General features: G+C 38.5%; 1 protein-coding gene across 1 annotated transcript in view; it reads right to left on the minus strand.

Annotated features, from left to right (window-relative positions):
• Positions 1-27,108, minus strand: part of CATSPERB (cation channel sperm associated auxiliary subunit beta) — a 95,827-nt gene that overhangs the window by 45,800 nt on the left and 22,919 nt on the right. Inside the window, exons 7-14 of the mRNA XM_045902015.2 lie at positions 20,851-20,946; positions 20,596-20,714; positions 19,709-19,741; positions 13,220-13,286; positions 12,905-12,951; positions 12,143-12,307; positions 10,688-10,840; positions 1,906-2,050 (exon numbers count right to left, since the gene is read on the minus strand). Coding sequence (XP_045757971.1) covers positions 1,906-2,050; positions 10,688-10,840; positions 12,143-12,307; positions 12,905-12,951; positions 13,220-13,286; positions 19,709-19,741; positions 20,596-20,714; positions 20,851-20,946 — 825 coding nt within the window. The remainder of the gene's footprint in view (positions 1-1,905; positions 2,051-10,687; positions 10,841-12,142; positions 12,308-12,904; positions 12,952-13,219; positions 13,287-19,708; positions 19,742-20,595; positions 20,715-20,850; positions 20,947-27,108) is intronic.

The raw sequence follows: 27,108 nt of genomic DNA on the forward strand, positions 1-27,108 counted from the left end.
AGGATTGAGGCAAGGATGTCTGCTTTTTACCACTTCTACTCAATATAGTATTGGAAGTTTTAGCCAGAGCAATTAGGCAAGAAAAAAATAAAAGGCATCCAAATCACAAAGGAAGAAATAAAATTATCTCTCTTCACAGTGCTATGATCCTGTATGTAGAAACCCTAATGATTCTACAAAAAAAAATTATTAGAATAAATGAATTCAGCAAAGTAGCACAATATAAAATCAACACACAAAAATCAGTTGTCTTACACTAACAATGAATAATCAGAAAAGGAAATTAGGAAAACAATTCCATTTATAATATCATCCAAAAAAATACACAGGAATTAACTTAACCAAGGAGATTTAAGGCAACCCACAGAAGGGGAAAAAATATTTGCAAATGTTTGATAAAGGATTAGTATCCAGAATATACAGAGAACTTCTTTAACTCAGCAATTAAAAAAACAAGCAATCTGGGCGCCTGGGTGGCTCAGTTGGTTAAGCGACTGCCTTCGGCTCAGGTCATGATCCTGGAGTCCCGGGATCGGGTCCCGCATCGGGCTCCCTGCTTGGCAGGGAGTCTGCTTCTCCCTCTGACCCTCCTCCCTCTCATGCTCTCTGTCTCTCATTCTCTCTCTCTCAAATAAATAAATAAAATCTTTAAAAAAAAACAAAAAACAAGCAATCTGATTAATAAATTGGCAAAGGACCCGAATAGAAATTTCTGCTAAGAAGATATACAAATGGCCAATAAACACAAGAAAAGATGCTCAATCCTTAGGAAAATGCAAATCAAAACTAAGAGACACTACTTCACATCCATTAGGATGACCACTATCAAAAGAAAAACAAAAACAAAACTGAAAATAACAAGTGTTGGCAAGGATGCAGAGAAATTAAAACTCTCTTATACTGGCAGTGGGAATGTAAAATGGTACAGCTACTGTGGAAAAGAGAATTGTAAGGTCCAAAAAATTAAAAACAGAATTACTGTGCAGCAATTCCACTTCTGGGTATATACCCAAAAGAGTTGAAAGCTCAGGGTTTCAAAGGGATATTTGTACACCTATGTTCAGAGCAGTGCCATTCAAAATAGCTAAAACATGAAAGTGACACAAATGTCCCTTGTCGGATGAATAGATAAGCAAAATGTCATGTATATACAATGGGATATTATTCAGCCTTACAAATGAAGGAAATTCTGATACATGCTACAATATGGATATACCTTGAGAACATTCTGCTAAGTGAAATAACCCAGTCACAAAAGGACAAATACTATATGATTCCACTTATATGAGGTACCTAGAGTAGTCAAAATCGTAGAGACAGAAAATAGAATGGTGGTTCCTGGGGCTGTGGAAAGGCAGAAAATGAGGCTTTATTATTTTATTTTTTTAAAGATTTATTTATTTATTTGAGAGAGAGAGCGTGTGCACGTGCAAGTGAGAGCATGTGCGGGGGTGGGTGGAGGGGTAAAGGGAGAAGAGACTCTTAAGCAGACTCTGTGCTGAGCATGGATCGATCTCACAACCCTGAGATCATGACCTGAGCCTAAACCAAGAGTCAGTCACCCAACTGGCTGGACCACCCAGGAGCCCCATGAGGATTTATTTTTTATGGGATATAGAGTTTCAGTTTTACAAGATAGAAAGAGTTCTGGAGATGGATGGTGCTGATGACTGCAGAAATTTTGAATGTATTTAATACCACCAAACTGTATGCTTAAAAATGAGTAGGATGGTCAGCTTTATGTTATGCATATCTTACCACAATGAAAATAATTTTTAAAAACCTGTCACCTCTAATAGGTTTGAGACGTTAAGATTAGTTGATTAATATGGCAGATTTTTTTCATCTATGTTCTAATCCCTGGCTCACATGTAGTTCTTACACCAATAAAAGTGAATTTCTCACCTGCCTTTGTCAAGTAAACATTTCCACTTTGGGAAACAAAAGTAATATCTGAAGTATAAAAACTATGGTAAGTATTCTTTATGATATCATCATGAAAATCAGCCAATAATTCAAAGGTGTTGCCGCCGTCGATTGAAAGCCATACCTAAGGGAATAAAAAGATAAAACCTCTCAAGAGGCTGCCCTCTGTCGGCATTAACCTGTCAGCCTGATCTTCCTACATAAGAAAAGTCGGACAGCATGGCCTTTCTCATACTCCCACATCCATCACATGCACGCACACACATACAGACTCCTTACCCACTTGGTCAACACTTTCTAGTTCCTTCCTAGAGTTTGGATGACAGTGTATGTGGCAGAGTCTCAGGTCAACACAGTGTGCATGGTGAATGTGTAAAAGAATGAAGTTATCCAATCATCTCCCAAGTGAGGTCCCCTTGGTCATAAAAGGATGAAGTGCTGGGTGTACTTGGATATGAAGGAGAGAGCTTACCTCATACTGACATAAGACTTTATGTTGCAGGCATCTCGAAAATATGTATGTGAACAATGAGCCCATTGACACTTGCAAGAGTGGGTGTCCTGGGACCTTAGTAAATCTTCACATATCCTCCACCACATAAGTTTCTCTATTCCCTCAACTTTCAGTTAAGAGTTGCTTGAAGATAAATCGGATCCTGTATTGGATGAATCCTGCTTGCTTGGTACCTCTTTTAATGGTCTAAGTCTTATTCAGATGAAGATTTCAGGTTTTTAAAGTTCTTTTTAAAAATTAATTTTAATGACAAGTTATACCTGAAAATAGGGTTTTCTTAAATTTAAAACATTGTAAATGCAGCTGAAGTCTCTTTGACCACCATCCAAATAATTTTCCTTTTTTTTTAACCTTATGTTATATAATTGTGGTCTCCTCTGTCCCAGAGGTAACCACTGTTTTATATTTTAAAATTCTACATTTATATATATGTATATATATTTTCTATAACTATGTCTTTCTATATCTGGTTGCCATCCTAGCACTTTAGGCTATCTTTAACCTTGTGCTGGATTGCATGTTTAGGGCACGCATATTACAGAGAAAATGTACTGAACAACACATGGAGACTTCTATCACTCAGAAACTAGTGCTCATTGCTGACCTAGCACAATCCATACTCTTAGACACCAGATACAGGAACCTCCAATTTTACTCTGGCTTTGGCTCCTGCAAATGTTACTAGTGAGCATGGTGGTGGGTGGGTGGGTGGGTGGGTGAGGGAAGGTACTTTGAACAATACATTCAAGATGTCATCATACTGTACCTATTGTTCTATAAGTTACATTTGCCACTCAACAAAAATATCTCAGATCATTTTATATTAGCTCGTGTAGCTCTTCACATTCTTCTATTTTGCTGCTTAGTATCCAATATTATGGATATACCATCCTGGAGATACTCTATTTTCCTACTAATGGACACTTAAACGTTGTATCAAAATGTTCACCGTTACAGATAATACCACAAGCAATATTCATTGACCTGTCTCTCTGTACTAATGTTGAAGTATATCTCTAGAGCAGATACTGAAAAATTGAGTTGCTGAGTTAGAGGCTATGCATATTTGTATAATTTTAATAGAAATGCTACAATGCTTTTCAATTTCCCCGAACCACTTTATATTCCCATTAGCAGTGTATTCCCAAACCTCACAAATACTTGATATTATCAAAAATTTACTTTTAATTTTTACTGATTACCTGAATGAAAACAATGGCATCTCATTGCATTTTTTCAATTTTAAATTATTGATCCATGTACAGCTTACTTTTACTTTTCTTATATTATTTCATAATGAACATGTGTAAACTGACATTCTAACCCAAGAATTAGTATGTTGTTAGTACTTTGCATTTTCTTCTTTCTCTCCAATCCTATCATCCTGCATCTTCCCTCAGAGATGTCCCATATTCTGAAATAAAATTTGTGTTTTCACAATTCTTTTTTAGTTTTAGCAATATATATGTATGCATGTTTAAGTAATATATTGCTTAAATTTACTTTTTGCTCTTTATAAAAAGATATCATCCATATATTGTCTTCTAAAACTTACTTTTCCTCCTCTCAACATTATTTACTTATATTCATACTTGTTGCATATAGCTCAGTTCATTTGCTTTTATATTGCTGTATAATAGTTCATTATGTGAATGAACTGCAATTTATTTATTCATTCTCCTATTCATGGTCATCTGGATTATTTTCAGTTATTTAATGCTATTACTAACAGTGTCATGATGAAAATTTTACGATTTTTCCTCATATATGTGTTTCCCTTGCCAAAAAAGTGAAATTGGTGAGTCATAGCATATGCAACCATTGTAATTTACAAGATAATAATGCCAAATTGCTTTCTAAAATAGTTTGTAGTAATTCACTCTCCCATCAGCAATGGATAAGAGATCTGATTGATCCATATCCTTGTCAACATCTCATGTTGAGATGATTGTGTAGGTTTCCATCTTCCTTCTGTTAATGTGGTGTATTACATTTATTAATTTTCATATGTTGAACCATCCTTGCATTCCAGAATTAAATCCTATTTGTTCATGGTATATATAATCCTTTTAATGCACTCTTTAATTCAGTTTGCTAGTATTTTGTTGAAGACATTTGCATGAATGTTCCTTGGGGATATTGATTTCTAGTTTTCTTTTCTTAGAGTGTACTTATCTGGCTTTGGTATTAGGGTAACACTGGCCTCAGAGAGTGACCCTGAAAATGTTCCTTCTTCAATTTTTCGGTAAGAGTTTGAGAAGGATTGGTGTTAATTCTTTAAATATTTAGAACAATTCAATCAATAAAGCCATCTGGTCCTGGGATTTCCTTTGTTGGGAGGTATTTGATTACTCAAATTTCTATTCAAGTCCTTTGCCAATTTATTAATCAGATTGCTTAGTTTTTTTATTGCTGAGTTGTAGAAGTTCTCTCTATATACTGCATATTAATCCCTTATTCAATCTTGTAACTAGTTTTTGGTCTGTTCAGATTTTCTATTTCCTCATGATTTACTATTGGTAGGTTATGTGTTTCTAGGAAATTATCCATTTCTTCTAGGTTATCCAGTGTGCTAGCATATAATTTTTCATAATCTCATAATCCTTATTTCTGTGGTATCAGTTGTCATGTCTCATCTTTAATTTTTTATTTTAGTTGACTCTTCTCTTTTTTTCTTAGTGACTATAGCTAAGGGTTTATCAATTTTGTTGAACTTTCAAAGAACCAGCTCTTAGTTTTAATGATTTTTTTCTATTATTTTTGTATTCTCTATTGCATTTATTTCTGCTCTAGTCTTTATTATTTCCTTCCATGTGCTAATTTTGGTTTGATTTCTTCTTTCTATAGTTCCCTAAATTGTAAAGTTAGGTTGTTGATTTGAGATTTTTCTTCCTTATTAACCTGTGTATTTATAGCTATAAACTTCCCTATTAGTATTGCTATTGCTGCATCCCATAAATTTGGTGTGTTTTGTTTTCATTTTATTTTTCTTAAGGTATGTTTTAGTTTCCTTTCTTTTTTTTTATTATGTTGTCAGCCACTGTATAGTACATCAATAGTTTTAGATGTAGTGTTCAATGATTCATTAGTTGCATATAACACCCAGTGATCATCACAACACGTGCCCAAGTTTCCCTTCTGACTACTTCTTTGACTCATTGGTTGTTTAAAAATGTATTGATTAATTTCCATATACTTGTGAATTTTCCAGTTTTCTTTCTGCTATTGATTTCTAGTTTCATTCCACTGTGATTAGAAAAGACATTTTGCATAATTTTAGTCACTTTAAATGCGTTGAGACTTGTTTTGTGGCCTCACTTATGTTCTGTCCTGAGGAATGCTCTGTGTGTATTTGAGAAGCATTTATATTCTGCTGTTGCTGAGTGGAGTCATCTGATTACGTCTATTAGGTCTAATTGGTCTACAATGTGGTTCACGTCTTCTATGTCCTTATTTATCTTCTGTCTGGTTTTTCTATCCATTATTGAAAGTGGGGTATTGAAGGCCCCAACTGTTATGTTGCTGCTTCTCCCTTCAGTTCTTTTAAAGTTTGCTTCATATATTAACTCTGATGCTTGGTGCATGGATAATTTTAATTGTTATATCTTCTTGGTGAATTGACCTTTTATTATTATATAATGACCTTGTCTCTTATAACACTTTGTGACTTACAGTTTATTCTGTATGATATTAATATAGCCAGCCCTGTTCTCTTTTGGTTACCATGTGCATGGAATTTTTTTTTTCAATCTTTTCACTTTCAGCTTATGTGTGTGCTTAGATCTGAAGTGAATTTCTTGTAGACAGCATATGGTTGCATCCTGGGTTTTTTTGTTGTTGTTTTTTGTTTTTATGCATTCAGCTCATTTTTGTCTTTTGATTGGGGAATTTAATCTATATGCATCTAAAGTAATTACTGATATGGAAGGATTTACTATTGTCATTTTGTTTATTGTTTTTGTTGGTTGGTTGGTTGGTTGGTTGGTTGGTTGGTTTTTTTGTGTCTTGTAGATTTCTGTCCCTCCTCCTTTCCTCTCTTACTGCTTTCCTTAACATTTCATTGATCATTTGTAGTGACATTCTTTGATTCCCTTATTTTCTTGTGCATATATCCTAAATATATTTTCTTCATGGTAATCATTGCAATTACATAAAATATTTTAAAGTTATAACATTCTTTTAAATCTGATAACAACTTAACTTCATTGCATGCAAAATCTCCTCTTACACAGCTCTACCTCCCCACTTTGTGTTCCTGATGGCACAAATTACATCTTTTTATATTATATAGTCATTAACATAGATTTTGGTTTTTAAAAGTTACCTTCTCATTTAAATTCTATACAAGAATTAAAAGTGAATTTATGCACCACAATTACATTAATACAAAATACTAGATTTGTCCATGTATTTACATTATTGGAAAACTTTTTATTTTCATGGGACTTCATGTTGCTGTCTGATATCCTTTATTTTCACCTTGAAGGACTCTCTTGTTTTTTTTTTTTGTCCACCCAGAACATAATCTTATGGAAGTTCTCTTGTATGGAGTGAGTTACTTTTCTCTCCTTTCTTTCAAGATTCTCTCTTTGTCTTTGACTTTTGACATTTTGATTATGTGTCTCAGTGTTAGTCTTTTTGATTTATTGTGATTGGAATTCTTTAAGCTTCTTAATCTGTGTGCCCATTTCTTTCCTCAATTTGGGAAATTCCAGCCATTATTTCTTTAAATAAGCACTCTCTGCCCCTTTTTCTCTCTCTTCTACTTCTGTAACTCCCATATTGCATTGATATGTCTGTTTGATAGTCCCTATAAATCCCTGAGGCTCTCTTCACTTTTTTTCATTCTTTTTGCTTTTTGTTCTCTGATTTGGTGATTTCAAACAGCCTCTCCCCAAAGTTTGCTGATTCTTCTGCTTGGTCACATCTGCTGTTCAACTCCTCTAGTGAGTATTTCAGTTCAGTTATTCCATGTTTCAGCTCCAGAACTTCTGCTTGACCTTTTCATAGTTTCTCCTTTTTATATTCTCCATTCATTCATTATTTTCTAGATTTCTATTAGTTTTCTATCTCTGTTCTCTTCTAGCTCATTGAGTATCTTTTTGTCAGGCAGCTAGTAGGTCTACATTTCTTTGGGGTCATTCTCTAGGGATTTATTCTGTTCCTTTGATTGGGCCATGTTTCCTTGTTTCTTTGGCATGCCTTGTCATGCTATTATTTTGAGATGTGGGCATTTGATTATACAACCACTTCTCCCAGTGTTTATGGACTGGCTTCATGCAGACCCTTACCAATCAGACCAGCTAGAGGTTCTAGGACTTCTGAAATCTCTTATAAGGATGTGTTTTCTCTGGCTTGTGCTGTGTTTTTAGTTGTCTCAAATTACCTAAGCAGTTTATCCCTCTCCTTTCAGACACCCATAAGCTCTTGCTGCCCCTGGCATGTGGGTGTAGAACTGCAGCTCTGAAGTGCTACAGTGATCCTAACTGTTTTCAACAGATTCTCAACAAGGCTGCCAGTTCCATCAGTGCTCTGAGTCAGATGAAACAGATACCCCCGCCCAGCCAGAATGTTGGACGCTCAGTTAATATTTTGTTTCTATCCTGAGGGAGGATCCCTGGTGGGGGAGATTTCCTCCAAGTTGTGCTGCATTAAGTCGTATAGGAGGAGAGGTGTGGATGGATATGGAAAATGCTGCAAGTTTTCCTACCCCTTTTGTTGGAATCTCTTTGACTTTAGGTTGGTCTGGATGCTGTAGTTTCTCAAATGGATTCCAGAGTTCTTGCAAAGGTATTCTGCTCGGCATTTTGTTAAATTGGTGTCTCTGGAGGAAAGGGAGGGTCTGAACGTTCCTGCTCTACCATCTTGCCAACATGACTCCCCTTGTTTCGGCAGTTTCCAAACAAGTCCTCTCAGTGCTCTGGGTTAGGCAAGATAGAAACCAGTCCCTTGAGTAGCCCTCAGACAAGCCAGAGTGTTGCATGCAAGGTCCACTCTTGTTCCTATCCCAAAGGAGGATCCCTTGAGCAGGAGGACTCCTCCTGGTTGTGCTACCCTAGGGTGGCTGGGGGTGGGGCACAGATGGGCAAATTTTCCTGCCCCTTTTATTAGAATCCCTTTTTGGTTTTGCATTGGTTGGGGTGCTGTAGCTAATCAACTGGTCTCTAGAGTTCTTGCAAAGGTACTCTGATCTGTATATTGTTGCTGACTCAATGTGTGTGGGAGAACAAATGCCTAAACCTTCTTAATCTGCCATCTTGCAGATCCAGAATTCTTTTTAATGAAAGTGATGCTATTTTTTTTTATGGTTACTGTTTTTTTAAAGTCTTGTTTTAAAATGCTTTCCCTACCTTGATTTGAGAAAGATATTCACTTATATTTTCCTTTGGAAGTTTTTATATTTAAATTATTAATCCATTAGGAGTTGGACTTGATGTATGTTGCAGTATGGGTATGTATTTCAACATTTTCCATATGTAACCAATATTTCCCATCCCATTTTGAGCAATCTCTTATTTTTCCCTCAGAAGAGTCAAACAATTTTTGGCTTCTTTCAACATTCTAGATATGATAGGGCTATTCGTGGGCTTTCTGTTTCATTCCGTTGGTCAATCTGTCTGTTCCTGAGTCAAAACCACATTATTATAATTACTACATTTTTTTAAAAAGTGTGAATATCTGGTAATGCAGATCCCTCATCCTTATTCTTCTTTATAAGTGTCTTGGTTATTCTTGGTCTTTTGTTTTTCCATATATATTCTTTTTTTACTTTATTTACATTTTTTAAAAACTGAGGTAGAATTGACATATACCATATATACTTTAGAATTAACTTAAACCCTACAGCAAGCCTTGAGATTTTGATTAAAGTTGTATTAGATATAGATTAATTTGAGGAAGAAATTATAAGACAAGTTTCCTATCCACAAGTATGTTTATATCCATTTCTTTATAAAGTTTTAAATGTCCTTCAATAAAGTTTATAATTTTCTACATATAGATCTTAGGAATCTTAGATTTATTCTTATGTATAGTTTTTTTTAAAAGGTACTATTTTTAAGTAATCTCTACACACAACATGGGGCTTGAACTCACAACCCTGAGATCAAGAGTCACATACTCCACTGACTGAGCCAGCCAAGTGCCCCACTTTACAGTTTTTTTGTATGTCATTTTGCTTTGTTTTGTTTTTGCTATTGTAAATAATGTCATAAAAATTATGCTTTTAAATTTGTTGCAGAGATGAAATTGACTTGCCCTTCCACATTGTTTAACTTTTCTGCTTCTTTTAATAATTTGTATGTGTCTTTTAAATTTTCTATATGGGCAATCATATTTTCTGCAAGTAAATAGTTTGTTAACGACTTTTTAATATTCATGCCTTTGATTTCTTAATTTTTTTCTTTGTCTTATTGCACTCCCTTCCGGATACTCTTTTACTTCTTAATAATTCCTTGGTAAAACTCCAACTGTGGTTAAATACAACTCTCTGTCTTTTCCACTGTGTATGGGTTCCCACAACTGAACACAGAGAAGAATATTCAATAATGCTGAATTGGCCGCACTTGGAATTCATAAGCACAAAGCATAAGCAATCATACTGACTTCCCTCAGTCAATCCACTCTCCCACCCCCCACCCCCGGGCAATTATTTCACTCTGTTCTCTTTTTTCAAATGCCTAACACTCCTCCATCCTCACTCTCAAATAATAATTTTGATTTTTGTTGAGAAAATAAAAGATAAATTCCCACACCCTTCCATTACGTCTACCCAATTATCAGCTTTAGAACCCCAAAACTCCCCCTTCTTCCTTTTACTATAGGAACTCCTAAGACCAACCTGTCTTCTAGTTCATAGATGGCATCTCCTCTCACCTATTTAGAAATGTCACTCCAGCAATTCTTCCTCTCTCTGTCTCTCTCACCTGCACCATCAGTTTTTCTCTCTCTACTGAATAATTCCCATCAGCACAGCCTAATTCCTTCTGTCTCTTAATCTTCTCTTGACCTCCCTTCCTCCTGCTACCATTGCTGCATTTCACTGCTCTACTTTTCACGAAAACTTTGCAAAAGATGTGTTTTTATTTGCTGTTACTAATTCCTCTCCTCTCATTCTCTCTTCACTGGGCCTTTGACCTCCCTGATCATCAGAGTGACTCTGTTCTTTACCTGATGTACAACCACTCACCATAGAATAAGTGAATGATTCACACCTACACTAGAGCATGAAATTTCATGTGTACGCACCTGATTACCATAAGCATAGAGAAAATGGCTTCGTGGATGGAATACCATTCCAACAGGAGATGAGAATGATGAAGGAAATATGAAAAGTGGAAATTTTGGTTTTAACCCTGGTTTGTTATTTTTTAGGATGCTCACAGAGGCAGTGGTGCTTTTCTAGAAATAGATAAGCAAACCATGAACAAATCAGAAGAATATTACCATTAATATTACTAGACTATGTTACAATTTCTTGTGTTTCCTGTTACTTGGGTTTTGATTAAGATAGGGACACATCCATTAACATAGCATAGAACTGGAAGGATTAACAACCATCAATATGTCTTTGTTCTGCCTCCCCCTGCCTTATGTGTCCATTTTGTAAATGTTGAACATGAAGTTCAGAAGATTAAATACTTTGTCCAAGCTTCTATAATAAATGGCATGGGAAAATTTTATTATAGAACCATTGCTGAACTCCAAAGACAGATTCCAACGCCCATGCTTACAACTGTGATGGCAAACTACCTTTTTAAGTGTGGTTGCCTGGGCTACATTCTAGTTCTATTGGATCACGGTGTTGTAGGGGGTCAGAATATGTACCTCAAGATATGCCACTGTGGTATAGAGATTATTGTTAGCTGCAGACATTTAAGATTCAACAGATGCAGAAAAAAAGCCTTCCCTTTTCTGACTAAAAGCAGGAACTTCTGAGAAATAAGGCTACCATTAATTCTTCTTCAGAACAGATCTAATCCCAGAAGGGAGAATGCAAATAAATCCTACCCCAAATCCCTCCTCCTGGGGAGTTTTATGGCCCTGAGGAGATGGGAAAACCACTCATACCTGTATAAACAAACATTACCACAAACTTTCTTATCTCCTATTTGCTCCCTTGTTAACCCATTATCTTTTTGCTTGTTTTTCCTTAAGTGCCTTTCTCAACTGTCCCCTTAAACTACTAAGATGATATATGGCCCCCAAATTCTAACCACCTTTTAGTTTCTCCTCACTGATTTTCACCTACGTGTATGTACACTGCATGCATAAATCGTTTTCTCTTCTCCTGTAGATCTTTTATCAGTTTAATTTGCAGTTTAATTCCCAATCACTGAACAAAGGAGGGTAGAGAACAATTATTTTTTTCTCCCCTAAAATTATAAGTCTAAGGCTAGTTCCATTTTTTGTTCCTTTAAACTATCTAATGGAACCTTTATATAAACCAAGCTCAGCTTATATACTCCTGGAGAATACGGAAAGAAAAGTCACTATGCAAAGAGCATCCGGTTTTCCACTTTCATCAAACTGAATTACCAGCAGAGGCAAGAAATCTCTAGAGTGCCTTAAACTATATTATTAACCATAAATAATTTTGCTGTAACTAATTTTATCAACTTCTACTGCCACAGATAAAAAAGACTTTGGAAATAAATGTTTGCTAAGATAAATTTTCATTGCTGTATCATCAAGAGCAATCACCTTATGGCCTACTTGGCTGGAGAAGAGGTAGATTCCGGCACTATGCTCTTGGTCAACAAGAAATGTTATCACAGTTGAAGGAAAAGATTTCATTCCTTTTAAAATATGAGGTAAGCAAGGTAACCATTCATGAAATGGTTCTTTGGTATAAAAACAAGAGCTTGACTACAAAAAGAGAAGGGAAAGTTAATGCCATTTTTTAAAATGTAAGTTCTAATCAGTTATCTTAAGCAAACAAACTAGCAAACCACTGTGTTGTCCTGACAGACCACAAATAATAGTGATACCTCTTTGATGTCTATGCTTCTCTTCTGGGGATGGGAGTCCAGAAAACGCTGCAAAGCATCTCTTTCTGGCATGGGTTGTTTTTCTAGAACTACTGTGTAGGTCTGGGTTTAACATCACTAGGTAACTGCCACTAAACCCAAGTATAGGCACAACTGGGTGCAAAGAGGGATGAAGTTTTTCAGCCTGTAGAATTGCCATCTTTTAGGTGAATAACAATTCATGAAACAATCCAAGAAGTAAAATTTCTTAACTTTTAAAATATTTAATACCAAGGGCACCTGGGTGGCTCAGTTGGTTAAACGTCTGACTTCGGCTCAGGTCATGATCTCAGGGTCCTGGGATCGAGTCCTATATCGGGCTCCCTGCTCATCAGGGGAGTCTGCTTCTCCCTCTCCCTCTGCCCCTCCCCCCGATTGTGCGCTCTCTCTCTCAAATAAATAAAATCTTTAAAAAATAAAATATTTAATACCATACCTCACTTAGAGTCCTGTTTCTCTCAAAGGTGATAGTAACATAATCAACTATAAAACATAAAGGTACAGAAATTACAAGCAGTATCTATATTTCTAAATGTATCATTAAGTATATGCAAATATAATTTTTTTTGCACTTATAACAGAGCATGCCTATTGTCTCAGACTTAATTTTTCCCCTCAGTTTTAGGCCAGTGACTTATATAAAGCAAGCCCACCTTTCTACTTTATCGTATTTTTATTTTATGTCATTTTATTTAATCTTTATATGCCATCTATGTTGAAAAAAGCCTGTTTATATCTCTTCTCAATTTACCTTCAAAGTGTTCTCTGTTAGCAAAACATTTTTCATTATACCACAATTTTCCTTTGACATAGTCAACCTACACGAATAAATGAAGAAATAAAAACATCATTTAGGGAATAGGTAGACTTAAGGTATAAAATTGAAAAACTTAATAAAAAAATTCTAAAGTATGATAGTTTAGGAATGGGAGGCAAATAAAGGGAGAAAAATTGTATGCCAACAAAAGAAAAGGTTGTAGAGTGAGGGCAAGGGATAAGGATATGCATTTTGAACAACACACATGAAAGGAATAAAAAGGAAAAAAACTTCACATGAATTGGCCTCTGTTAGTGACAGATGCTGGGGTTGGTCATATAAGACTGTCATTCTGGAGCTACCAGAAGCTGTCAGGCAGTTACCACAGTCATGATGGGTCACATGTTTATAGATTGTATATGTTGGATATGAATTATGTGTGAGAGTTTGAAGATGGTTTTGTTATAGCAAGAGTCCTGTGTTCAAAGTATTGTTGAGACAAAAGGAAGACCTTGAGTTTTTATAGACCAGCAATGAAGTCTTTATAATCTGTGCATTAAAAGTCTTTTAAATAGATGTCCTAAAATAGATTATGGTGATGGTTATACAACTCTGTGATTGTACCAGAGGCCATTGAACTGCATACTTTAAATGGGTGAATTTTGTGCTATGTGAATTATATCTCGATAAAACTTCCAAACAAAAAAAGCACTTCAAAATGGAATGGACAACAATTTATTTGAATGGTGCAGTATCTTCAGGCTAAGCTGTTACATCAAATGAACCGTTAGAGTTCTTATGTAAATCTTTAGGTTTGCAGGATACTGTAATTATCATTATAATATCCAGGCAGTTGATCTAGAATTTTTATTGGGCCTTGACTTATTCCTTTTCTTTCTTTTTAGAGTCCTTGTTTTTTTCCTACCTGGAAGCAAACTGGTAAAAGTCCACTGAATATCCTTGGGAATAATTTAAGCTGACCAGGTTGGCCTCATTCCAAGGATGAGCTCAGGATGCAGAGATTGGTCAGGAATGAGAACACGATCCAAGTCAGGTTAATGAGTCGGCCCAGACCTCCCAGAACTCCAGGGAAAGAATAGCTCATTCTCTACTACTAAACTGATGACATCAAAACCTACTGCCTATTCCTACTAACAATTGGAGAAAACCAACTGAGAATGAAGCTAATTTAGAGTAAAACAGACCCAAACGTGGAAAAGACAGCGTCCTACAGACATCTATTAGGCACTAAATCCAGTCTGTCTGGAAGCTGGATCCAGCACCACCTTGAATTCCCTACTTATATGAGCCAATAGCTTCTCCTTTGCTAAAATCACTTTTAGTTTGGTTTCTGTCATTTGCCTTCAGAAGGTTCTGACTAACTGTGTAGGGGCGAGAATCCAACTATTTTTCTAAGTTTGTATCACGGACCGTGCGGAGGTTGTTCTTATGTGATATGACTTAATCACTTCACCCGACAGGTAAGTATTGTTATGCCCATTTTAAAATGAAGCAGCTGAGGTCCAGAGGGTGATAGAGCTGGTTCAAAGTTCACTGTGACATGGCTAATAAGCCAGCGCAAGATGTGGCTCTCAGTCTCCATTTACTCATGCACTGATTCCGCAAATATTTACTGAGACCCCCAATCTGCAAGGCGGCGTGGTACCTTACTCACATACAATGGCAGATAAGACAGTCCTTGACATGACACTTCTCAGGAGGCTGGTCAGTGGGCCACTCAGACAGAGGAGGGTGGTGAATGAGAGGAAGTAGTGTTGAAAGCTTTGGAGATTGCACAGGAAGAGCACCCTTGTGGTCAGGGGAGGGATTCCTGAGGAATGAGGAGAAATTCTCCAAGTGAAATCAAAAGGAGAAGGAGGGAGAGCCTGCTGAGAAGATAAAACATCTTATACAATGGAGTCAAGGTACCGGAAGTGTTGGTTCATCTCATGGAAGGCGAATGTTTACTATGGCTGGTGAGGATAGCTTGTGGTAAGAGCAGATGGGACAAGGCTGAAGAAGGTAAGGAAGGCTCTGACTGGGAAGGCTTCTGTACGTCTCACAAGAGTCTGAATTGTATCCTTAAAGAACTGACCTCAAGTCCCTGCTATGTCCATGGAACAGATTGGGGGGACTAACAGACTTCGCCTCATGACAAGTTCCCAATTTGGGGCCTTCGCACTTCTTATTACCTCTTTCTGAACATGCTTTGTTAAAACCATTCCTTGAGGTCATTTGAGTTTCTGTTTAAACTTCACATCCTCGGAAGGCCTGCTAGAATCACCGTGTTTATTTATTTTTTTTCTTCGAATCACTCTGTTTAAAATACTGTATTATCTCTTCTTCACTCCCTATTTCTCTTCCCTGCTCTCATGTCAACAAGCCCAAATTACAATCTGCAGACACATTATACATTTGTTTATGAACCTGTTTGAAGTCTACCTCCTTCAATAGAGTCGTAGGCCACAGGAGACTAGAGGACTTCATCTATCTCGTTCCACAGATAGAATCCCCCTTGTTGAAACAGGCATGGCGTATAGCAAGTGTTCAGCTAATATTTGTTGAATGAATAAGTGAATGAATAAATCATCAAGTATTAACTCCTTCAACTTCCTGCCCAAATAGCCATATATATTCCATTCCTACCATCTTTCCTTCAATCATTATAAAGAAGTTCTTATCTAAAGATAAATCCCTATGCTTTTAAGAAAAAGTTAGCTTGTTCCCTTTCCTGCCCTGCCACACTACTTTGCTATTTTGGAATACTTGTTTTTCCCCCCCTCTCATCACTACCAAAAACCCCTGAGTTTTGCTGATATATTTTAGTTCAAGAAGATTTATTACAATATCCTTGCAAATAGTAAAAACCTCTATGAAGGGTAATTTGCATATTTATTCATTGTCTAAGTATTTATTAATTGATCTGCCAGTCCAAGTTCTAGAATTGTATTATAACCATATACTTGGACTACAAACCTGCCACGTACAAAATTATTAATGGCAACATTGTTTGTAATAGCAAAAGATTACAAAACTACCCAACTATCCATCAATATGGAACAGGTTAAGTCAACTCTAGGAAGTCCACAAAATGGAATACTTACAGCTATAAAGAAAGAAGGGGGGAAAAGTCCATTCTTTATGTACTAATATGGAATTTTCCCCCCAATATGTTGCTAAGTGAAAACAACAGGTATGTATATATTTAGAATATTAGTGTAAGAGAGGACATTTTATATTCATAATTATTTAAATTTACATTTAAAAATCACTGAGAAGATAAAAGATGGAGGGGACGGGGAGAAGCAGGGTGAATATATACACAGGAGCAAGTGAGACTTCTCAATGTAGATCTTTATACAACCTTTTTGGTTTTTAGCTATGGGGAATGTATTACTATTTGAAAATAATAATCTTTAGATGTTGAAAATTCTAATTTCCCTTACAACATGTTCTCTCTGTTTCAAGATCTTCATCTAGCACTCCACTTTGATCTATATAGACAAAAAACGTAGATATTAGATAAAATGAGAGAAACCATTGCTCATCACTGTTGGCTCATCTCTTTATCTCCCCAATATCTGTGCTCAAGGTTTATTTTGTTCAAGTTCTGTCTTGAGTATTTTCCTTAGCTGGGACAACTGGGTGATGTATTCTCCGAATTCTTTCTCAGTCTTAAAGATGAATAATCTCTTGGCTCGTAATAGGATTTTTGGACTTTGGTCCCTTTGTCTTGATAGTCTGTAGATGTGGGTTTTACCATTTTCCAGCTTCTGTTGTATAAGTGAAATCTAATACCAGTGATATATATTTGCCTTTGTTTTTTCTGTTTGGAAACTTGGATTATTTTCCCCTTCTCCTTCAAATTCAGAAATATTATTAGGATATGCCTATGCATACATCTTTATCAATTTTTCCAGGATTTAGTGGGCCTTTTCAATAGATAGTCTTGGATCTTTCTTAATTTCAGTGTAATCTTTTTCCATTATTTGTGTTATTATTGTCTATCTGTTCCTTTTTTATTCCTTCCAAAAATTCTCTCACCTCTAGACCTGGATTATCCTCAAAGATTTATCTTTGCCCCAGTGATTTTTACTCATCTTTCCTAGATAGTCTGAGAAGTTTCTTCCTCTTCATCTTCTCTGCCATTTATTTGCATTTAAACAGTAGTTATTCTGTCCTTCAATTTATTCCATTTTTCATCGCTATTTGTGGTATTTAGTCCCAGAAAGTATTTTTATGTGGCACTTGAAACCCTAAGCTAATAAATATTAGTGGTCTTTTTTTCTTGCTAATATCTCAGTGCCCAATAACAGGAACCACATAAGAGGTGTTCACTGGATCATTGTTAAAGAAGTTGATTGATTAGGTTCTGCTGTTCTTGTTCAGTTGTTGTCTTCTCCATCAGCAACTCCGGTGTATGTTCTGATTCTAATGATCTTATGCCCTCAGGATGCTGGGCTGGCTTAGATGTATTTTCAAGGGAGTGCTCAGGTCTGGTTTGAGGAACACCTCAGAATGTAGTGATATCGGAGTGACAGAAGGCCAAGAGGTCTCTCCACCTCTGGGCTGTCATTCCCACCTCACCTCAGAACCAGAAAGAGGTCTCCTTGCTTTGGTCTCCTTCAACTTGTTCACCTCAGATGCAGGGAGAATAGAGCCTTCCCATTGGGCTTCTCTCCAGGAGACCAGCCCCTCTCTCAAGGTTGACAGAAACTTTCCCTATGGGGTTCCCAGAGCTCTGCAAGCCAAGCTCTCTCCAGGAGCCCCCACCTTCTAGTCCTCCACCTACATGTCTATGTGGCCAAATGCCTTGTTCTCACATGACCCACGAGAGGAAAGACATGCCAGGTTTCCTCAGTAGGGTTCTTCAAAGCTTGGGCTTCGAGTGGAGTCCATCTGTCCGGCATCCCCAACACCCTTAACAGACAGGTGGACAGGAAATGGAAGTTAGTGGGAGCTGAGGGGTAAGGAACAAAGCTCAGGTTATAGTCTCCTTTGTCCTTTATCTTATCACTTTTTGTGTGATTTAGTTTTAGCCGATATATTTGGATTGCTTTCTGACATCTTACTTTATAGTTGGTTTTCCATTCTTTTATCTTTGCATCTGTTTTCCTTTCTTGCTTTTTGTAGGAACCGATGGATTATTCTTTAATCCTCTTTTCCTTCCTCTGGTGGGTTGGAAGCTTTAGGTTACATTTCTTTTTCTTTTACGGTAATTATGCTTTAAACTTTATCATTTGTGTGGAACTATACATTTTTCTGTCAAATTCCAAAATTATTCTGCATATTGATTCTCCTACCAAACAAGGATCTTAAAATGGGTTGGTGATTCACTGAAAGTTATCTCCATTCCTCCTTGTATTATCTGGAGTTTTGGTTCCACTCAAGTACGAAACACAAAATTTTTAACTGTTGCTTTTTATACCAACTCCATTCTTTGAACAAATATTTAGTAAGTGCCTACCTTGTGCCAGGCTCCATGCTAGACACAGATCCCAGAGTGGAGATCACGGACCAGGTGCCTGCCTCTGTTCGAGCTGAGAGCTCACATTCTAGCTCTGTCACTGTTTCTGGCATCCCGCTCCTTCATGGGGATCTCTGGGTGGTAAGCTCTCCTAATGTCTTATCTGTGCAAATTTCTTTTCTTCACCCTCATTCTTGAATGATAGAGTTGAGCTAGGTTTGGGGTTCTATTTTGACAGGTGCTTCCCCCTGTTCTTTCTAATGTCCATCAATTTTGACTCTCTGGCCTCCCTGGTTCTCTGCTTCACATTTCCTCCAATTAGTATGGCAAGAAGTTGATCCCATTTGCGTCCTAAGACATAAGTGCTCCTTCTTTCTAGATGGTGTGAGTGAGCATTTGTGTGCCCACCTGGGTGTGTGCCAATGGGACTGTATGAGGATGGACGGGGGAAGGGACATGGCAAAAGGCTAGGAAAAATCATACTTTTGTTGTGGTTTACGAATTGAAGCATGCTTATGTGTTGATGGGAATGACCTAGTTGAATCACAAAACTTGACTTTGTAATAGAGAGGAAAGAAAACAAACTGATGGAACAATCCTCCCCCCTCCCCCAAAGGCCAGAAGCAGAGCTATGGCTATCCTTTCTCCGTAGGCACAGACCCACATGGGAGTAGGTGGACTGGGGAGAGCAGTGTTAGCCAAATTTCAGCCTCTACTCTCTTTCCAGCTGGATGCCATCGTGCAGAATACACCTCAACAACCACAACAATCCGGACGGAACATACAAAGAAGGGGTGGGGGCGGCCTCTGAACAAGGAGAGGCACTTCTTCCTTTGAAACAGAAGGGGAGATCATTGCTTAATGTTCGCTGGAAACATGTTTAAGTTCAAACTGTAAATCAGATCATAGTAACAGGAATGATCTATGTTGTGGATTCTTGTCTTGCACCTCATCTCTTAGGTCATCGAGGAAACACCTATCTTCTAACCAACCCTTGGGAATTTAAAGCTTCTTACCCTTTCGAAACCACAAAAGTCTGCCCTTGTAAACTACAAGAAAAAAAAAAAACACTTTAATTTTGGCTTGCATATCAGAAGTCATAACAAAACATAGCAATTTGAATTATACTAAAGGAAATGAGGCTTTTTGTATCCCAGCAGTTCGAAGCATCACACACTAAAACCAGCCTCTAACATAGTTTATATAATATTCTGGGGATTTTATCTTTGGTCTTTGCTTTGTTTCACTATTTTATTAATTTATTTGTACTTGAACTAAATTTCAGAAAGGATCTGAGATTTTTTAAAAAATCATGTAATGAAAGGCACCTGGGTGGCTCAGTCAGTTGAGCGTCCGACTCTTGGTTTCAGCTCAGGTCATGATCTCAGGGTCGTGGGATCAAGCCCTTGTCAGGCTCTGTGCTCAGCGGGGAGTCTGTTTGAGATTCTCTCTCTCCCTCTCCCTCTACCCCTTCCCCTTCTCTTTCTAAAATAAATAAATAAATCTTTAAAAAAAAAAAAAGAACTTTGTGGTATGCATATTATATATCCTCACCAAAATGTATATTCCCCTTCTCTCAATTCCAAAACTAACTTTTTAATTTATGTTAATTTGTAATACTATATTTAGCTTTATAAGTTACCACAAGGTATTTTGGGAACATATGTAACTATAAAATAGATAATCTTTTACATGTACATATTTAAAACTTACTATAAATTTGTATAGCAATAAAACTAGCACCATTTCAAAGGATATATTCAACACTAGAAGGCAAGGGAAAAAATCACTTCCATTTTTTAAATGGAAAAAGCATTTAAATTCTAAGATATACCACACACAGCTCAAGTATCAAGAATCTCCACTTTATGTTACAGAAGATATTTAACAGCAATTCACGTACCATTAAGACAGAGGATGACGGATAACGGAGATCTCCACTTACAAAGAGACCCAGAGAGGTGAGGATAACTAAAAAGTGATTTGTTAAAACCATATCCACCACTGAAAGCTCTGTGTGTTCTAAGGGAAGAAATCATACCAGGGGTTAAAAAGTAAGGAAAAGGTGAGATCCCCAGCTAAGCAAAGACATTTCATCAATACTGATCAAGTGCTGATATATACGGGATACTGAAGAAGGCACAGTTAGAGGAATTACCTTCTCCAACTTGGGAATAGATCGTATCTGTCAGGTTATACCACATGGTATCATTGTAATCCCAAAATCCAGAAAAGCTGAGGCCTATGTAAATACCTAACATGAGAAAAAAGGAAGGTTAAGTCTAGATAACTTTACAAAGCGAGTAACCCACTCCTAAGTTGCTCAGTCTTCTGGGGCCAGACCGCTCATCTGCCCCACCTCAACTCCCCTCCCCTCAGATGGGATCTCACTTCCCAAGCAATGGAAAGATCAAGTGACTCCAGGTTAACGTAGTTTAGCCAACCAACTGATTTAAATTTTAAGGATTTTGTTTTATATCGAAGGGGATCCGAATATGCCACCCCAAAATATGCCACTCTGGCTTAAGGATTACTTTGAGCTGAAGGCAATTGAGAATCAACAGACTCAGGAAGAGTTCTCTGCCCTCTCCTTACCTACCTAAAAGCAGAGCATAATTTTCCCTTTGGGAAATGTGCCTCCCCACCCCTGTACCAGGAAGAAAAGAGCACCAGAGATGGGAGCGGAGTCAGCGCTGAGACAAGTTTGCATAAACAGACTTTACTAGAATAGCTCTTCTCTTTCATTAGTCCCCCCACATATTTCCTAGTCACTTCCCCATAATTTATCATCCCGTGAAGCCCAAACTTATTTCTTTTCTTAAATGGTATCTATGCCCCCAAGTTTAACCCAAGTTTCACTTCTATTCAGTTAACTCTTGTGAATGTAAATATTAATAAAAATTGTATGCCTTTTTTCTTGCTAATCGGCCTTTGTTAATTCACAGACCTCATTCACTGAACATAAGAGAGTAGAGGAAGAGTTTTTTTCTTTTCTGATGGTATTTTTGTAAGCATAAATACATTCCTATTTCAGAAATACAATCTTAGTCAATACTTTAAAAACTTCAAGAAAAAAATTAAAATTCTAAGAGGAAGAACCTATGTTTGATTTACTTTAATATTTGTGATTTAAAAAACAGAAAAAAATATTTGCTAATGCCTCCTGAGAGCCTAGTAAAAGAAAAAGATGGAACACACTGCATATACCTTGATCTTGCCTTTCTTTGGCCATGGCTAGGAATGTTGAGAATCTTTCATTTTAAATACAGAATATTAACCTGAAGTCATAGGCATAAGTATTGAGGGCAGTGGGGGAACCTACAAACGGTTGATAATCTAATGCATATACTCTGTTTCAAAAAGATGAATGTAGAATGTAATGTATGGGGATTAACATAAGAATAAAAAAAAAATTTAAAAAAAAAGATGAATGTAGGACCACTCATATCATGAAGTGTGTATTTTCACTCTCAGCTGTTTTCCATGTAGGGCAAGATGTAGCAGGAAGTGTTGTTATCATTCACTTTTTCCAGGAAGAGGAAAGTTAATGACAAGCATTGTCTTTCTAAGCACTAAGTCTGTTCCACAGATAACACTATCCTATATTCTAAGTAGGGATGACTACCAGTGTCCCGTGTGATATCACATGACCAGACCCCTGCAAAGTTTAGAAATATTTAATTGAGAAGTAAGCAGTGCAATAAATGCCTTATTCTGGTTAATACTTTTAGACTCAAATTAAGTTCCAAGCCACTCTGTATAACAATTGACCACAACTGCACCCAGGCTTACAGAAGCTGATGTAGACCATTGTGAAGAGTTTGGATTTTATTCTAATGGCCAAAGGGAAGTCACTGGGTGTTTGATGCAGGGAAGTGATTTGGTTTATATTTAAGAAGATCACCCTGGTGGCTGTATGGAAGGTGGGTTGTACTGTGGCAAGAACAGAAATAGGGAGACCATTTAAGCTGGGGCGGTGGGGGGTGGGAGGAATGGGGTGGCTGGGTGATGGACACCGGGGGGGCGGTATGTGCTATGGTGAGCACTGTGAATTGCGTAAGACTGATGAATCACAGACCTGTACCCCTGAAACAAATATTATATGTAAAAAAAAAAAAAAAAAGATAGTAGGAGGGGAAAAATGAAGGGGGGGGAATCAGAGGGGGAGACGAACCATGAGAGACGAACCATGAGAGACTCTGAGAAACAAACTGAGGGTTCTAGAGAGGAGGGGAGGTGGGGGGATGGGTTAGCCTGGTGATGGCTATTAAAGAGGGCACATATTGAAGGGAGCACTGGGTGTTATACACAAACAATGAATCATGGAACACTACATCAAAAACTAATGATGACATAATAAAATAAAATTAAAAAAAGAAGTTATGAATTAGTCTCATGGAAAACCAATGTTGATTTAAGATTTCAGTAGAGGGGAGAAGTGGTCACGCTCGGGATACACACTGGGTACAGCACCGTCCTGGAATGTCGTGAGAGTAAGAGTGGTCAGGAATGGGTTTTAGATTTTAGTTTTGAGTAACTGGATATGAACTGGGATGAGGAATACTGGAGAGGAACAGATTTCAGAGGAAGATGAATCAAGAGTTCTGGATCAGACTTACTGTATTTGAGATGCTCATTAAGCATCTCAGTAAAATAGACAACTGAATAGAGGCGTTTGGTCTCCAAGGAGCAGTCAGCACCAGCAATAGAGATTTAGGAATCACAGGCCTGGAGACGGCATTTCTACCCAAGGACTAGGTTAAGTTTCTCAGAGAGAGAAGTAGTTCCCTAAGGAAGGAGAACCTAGGACAAAGTCCTGAGTTCAACAACACTTGAGGGATCACACCAATGAGAAGCCCGTCTAGAAAACCAAGGAATGACTGGTGTGGTAGGATAAAACCAAAGGTGGTATGGAGCAAGCCAAGAGAATAAAGTATTTTGAGGAGAGAGTAGTCAATTGTATCAACTGCTGCTGGGAAAGAAAGTAGAATGAGGATAAAGAATTGGCTGCTGGGGGTGCTTGGGGGTCTCAGTCTGTTAAGCCTCAGACTCTTGATTTTGGCTCATGTCATGATCTCAGGGTGGTGAGATGGATCCCTGTGGGCAGGTTCCGCTCAGTAAGGAGTCGGCTTCCTCCTCCTCCTTCTTTCTCTGCCCCGCCCCCAGCTCATGCATGAGCTCTCTCTCTCTCTCTAAAATAAATAAATAAATAAATCTTAAAAAAAAAAAAGAATTGGCTGCTGGAACTGACCATATGGAGATCATGGGTGATCTTGGGAAGAAACGTTTCAGAAGAGCAACAAGAACCAAACACTGGTCTGTAGTGGAATGAAGACAGAGTGGGAAGGTGGAAAATGTAGCACCATCTACAAAAAGTTCTTTGTGTAAATTTTGCTTTGAAGGAGAACAGAAAAATGCTTAGGATGGGAGATATTAGGGTTTGTTCATATGCTAATGAACCCAATCCAGTGAGGAGGGAGAGCAGGTGATGCAGAAGGAAAGGTGACATTTATAGCAGAGATGCAGGCACGAGGTGCCTTGGATGGTTGCAGGGAGTGGGATCCAGAAGAACAAGGGTTGGGGGTGGCTCTGACAGATGCAGACACTTCTCATGATGCAACAGGCGAGAAGGCAAAGTGTGCAAGTATGAATGCAAGTAGACTGGCAGGTTTGCAGGTGTAACAATGAAGGAGTTCCTTGTGATCCATCATGGTTCTCTACATGAACTATGAGATAAAGTCATAGCTGAGAGCGGAAAGGGGAAGAAGGCAATGCAGAGGGTTGGAGGAGTGGGAAGAGGTCTGAGATAAGGTCATTTTGCAGTTGGAAAACAAACTTACCAGCAAAAAGAGACAGGATTTCTGGGTGGTAATGAGTGCCCACTTGAGATATGTGATTATGAACTGACAGTGAGACCAGTCAGTGGATGTGAAAGTGAGACTGGTGTGCAGTGTTTTCTCTGGCAACATTTGGCCCTTCCAGTGCAGGAGTAGAGGTGGTTTTACCCAGAGTTGGGTCTGCACAGGGACGCAAGATAGAGCAGAACAGGGGAGTTACCGAAGTATCGGTAAGGGTGGGCTATGCAACCTATATGGGGGGTAGAGAGAAAATTAAGGGTGTTGAGAAGTGGAGAAAGTCTCAGTGAAATCAAAGCAGTGCTGGAGTAAGAGCACTAGGAGAGACTGACTGAATGGGGAGGTCGTGGACAGTGTGAGATGCTCATGGCAGAGATTCTGCAGACCTCTCCATTTGAGAGCCTGCTTTTGCTGAACTGGTTTAGTTGGAAATTGTGTCTCGTCCCCCTCTGTGTCAGCCGGATGGAAACTCAGCTCCTTTTCTAACTTTGTTTCATAGATGCCAGGCTAGGACCCCCTCCTTCTCTCTCTCCAAACCTGCCTGCCTGCCCTGAGCCACAGGAGAGGAGACTTCCTCAACGCTCTTGTTCCAACCTGCCACACAGCGGAGAGTCACGGGAGAGAAGGGGCAGCCTCCACTCCTTGGGATCTCACTCAACCTCTTGAGAAAAGAAATAGCTTTAGCAACTCCGCCTGCCCCACTCCCCAGCTGCCGATGAGGAGATGATGGGGGTCCAGAATGTGGCCATAGAAGATGGGGGAAGATCATTGGAGAAGAGGAGGCCTTGAAGCTGAGTATTGCATGGGATGGTGAAGTCACTGAAAATAGTGACAAAAATAGCGTGGAGAGAAAGGCAGGGGTCCAGAGGTTGAAGTCATCCATGAGGGAGTGTGAGTACCAGGGAGGTCAGCATAGGCTAGCAGCCAGGAGGAGTTACAAGGAGGTAGTCTAAGTTCCAAGCAGCTGGGCATTTTGCAGGGAAGACAGAGTAGATACTGAGAAGTAGCCCCAAGGAGCAAGGACGATGACCCCGCCCCTGGGCATGAGACATGCGGAGGCGCGCGAAAAAGGATGTTACTGGGACCAGCCAGCTGACTCTCTAGGGCAGCAAAGGGAAGGGGGGGCCATTCAGAGAAAAGATGAGCAGTACGGGGGAGATTGCTGCTGACAGACCACAAATGCCAACGACTGGATCTGGGTGGATGGACAAAAGCTTGGGTCAAACTCAAGGAAGTCCAGAACCATACGTGGGATACGAACCATAAGTGACCCAGGAAGCTTAGGTTTCTGAGGGTGACAGACAAAACTGGGATGAGAGGCAGGGCAGATGTGCTGGGAGCATCACGGAGGAGGTAGGTGGGTAGCAAGTCTAGACTGGAACCTAGGGGCTCCCGGAGACCTGTTCCCACCATTAACTTCATGTGGTATGGGGGCCGGGGGCTGGGTGCGTGGGATGGGGGAGGTGGGTGGGTGGGGTGGGGACAGACAAGGGCCTCACAAAGGAACTGCAAGTTTAGACAGTGGCAGCTCGATCCTATGGGAACTGCTTTTTTGCTTCAGTAGAGTGGAAGGCAGCTGGGGAGTAGGGCAGGCGGAGTTGCTAAAGCTATTTCTTTTCTCAAGAGGTTGAGTGAGATCCCAAGGAGCGGGGGCTGCCCCTTCTCTCCCGGGACTCTCCGCTGCGTGGCAGGTTGGAACAAGAGCGTTGAGGAAGTCTCCTCTCCTGTGGCTCAGGGCAGGCAGGCAGGTTTGGAGAGAGAGAAGGAGGGGGTCCTAGCCTGGCATCTACGAAACAAAGTTAGAAAAGGAGCTGAGTTTCCATCTGGCTGACACAGAGGGGGACGAGACACAATTTCCAACTAAACCAGTTCAGCAAAAGCAGGCTCTCAAAACTAGAGAACACAAAACAACTGAGCCATTAGGAATTCAAAGACATTTGGGGCAAGGCCATTTGTTTATCCCTATACCAAAGCATACTGTCTGAATCTGTTATTTTAGAAGTCATGGGAGGGCAAGTTTTTGTTCTTCTTTAAAATTATGCTATTCGCATTGTTTCAGTCTCCCATATGAATTTGGGGATTGGCTTGTCAATTTCCAGACACACCAAAAAATACTGCTGTAGTTTTTCTTGGAATTGTATTGAACTGACTGATAAATCTGGAGAGAATTAACATCTTCACAATAGTAGAAGTTCCCGTTCATGCACATAAATATCTTATTTTAGTATTTTTATGACTTTTGTTCAAGTTTTATAATTTCTGTCCAACAGGCCTTACAAGTTTCTTTGTTTATTCCTAGGTACCTTTTGGGGTTTGTTACTTTCTGAGTAGGATCTTTAAAAATTATAATCTTTAGTTTTGGTGGAGTGGTTTTTAGATGTTATTTCATTCCTCAATTCTATAGCACTCCATATTTGTTCTGATAGCTTGGCTACTGGTTCTTTCAGATTTTTGGATGCACATATTATCTGTGAGTAATGAAATTTTGTTTATCTTTTAGTTCTTTTATTTTCCTTTTCATTCATTGGGTTAGGGACTTGAAGGTCACCAATGACCTAGGA

Source organism: Mirounga angustirostris, unplaced genomic scaffold, assembly GCF_029215605.1.
Source record: "Mirounga angustirostris isolate CCGP_5_RB_7025 unplaced genomic scaffold, mMirAng1.0.hap1 SCAF_9, whole genome shotgun sequence".
Lineage (NCBI taxonomy): Eukaryota > Metazoa > Chordata > Mammalia > Carnivora > Phocidae > Mirounga > Mirounga angustirostris.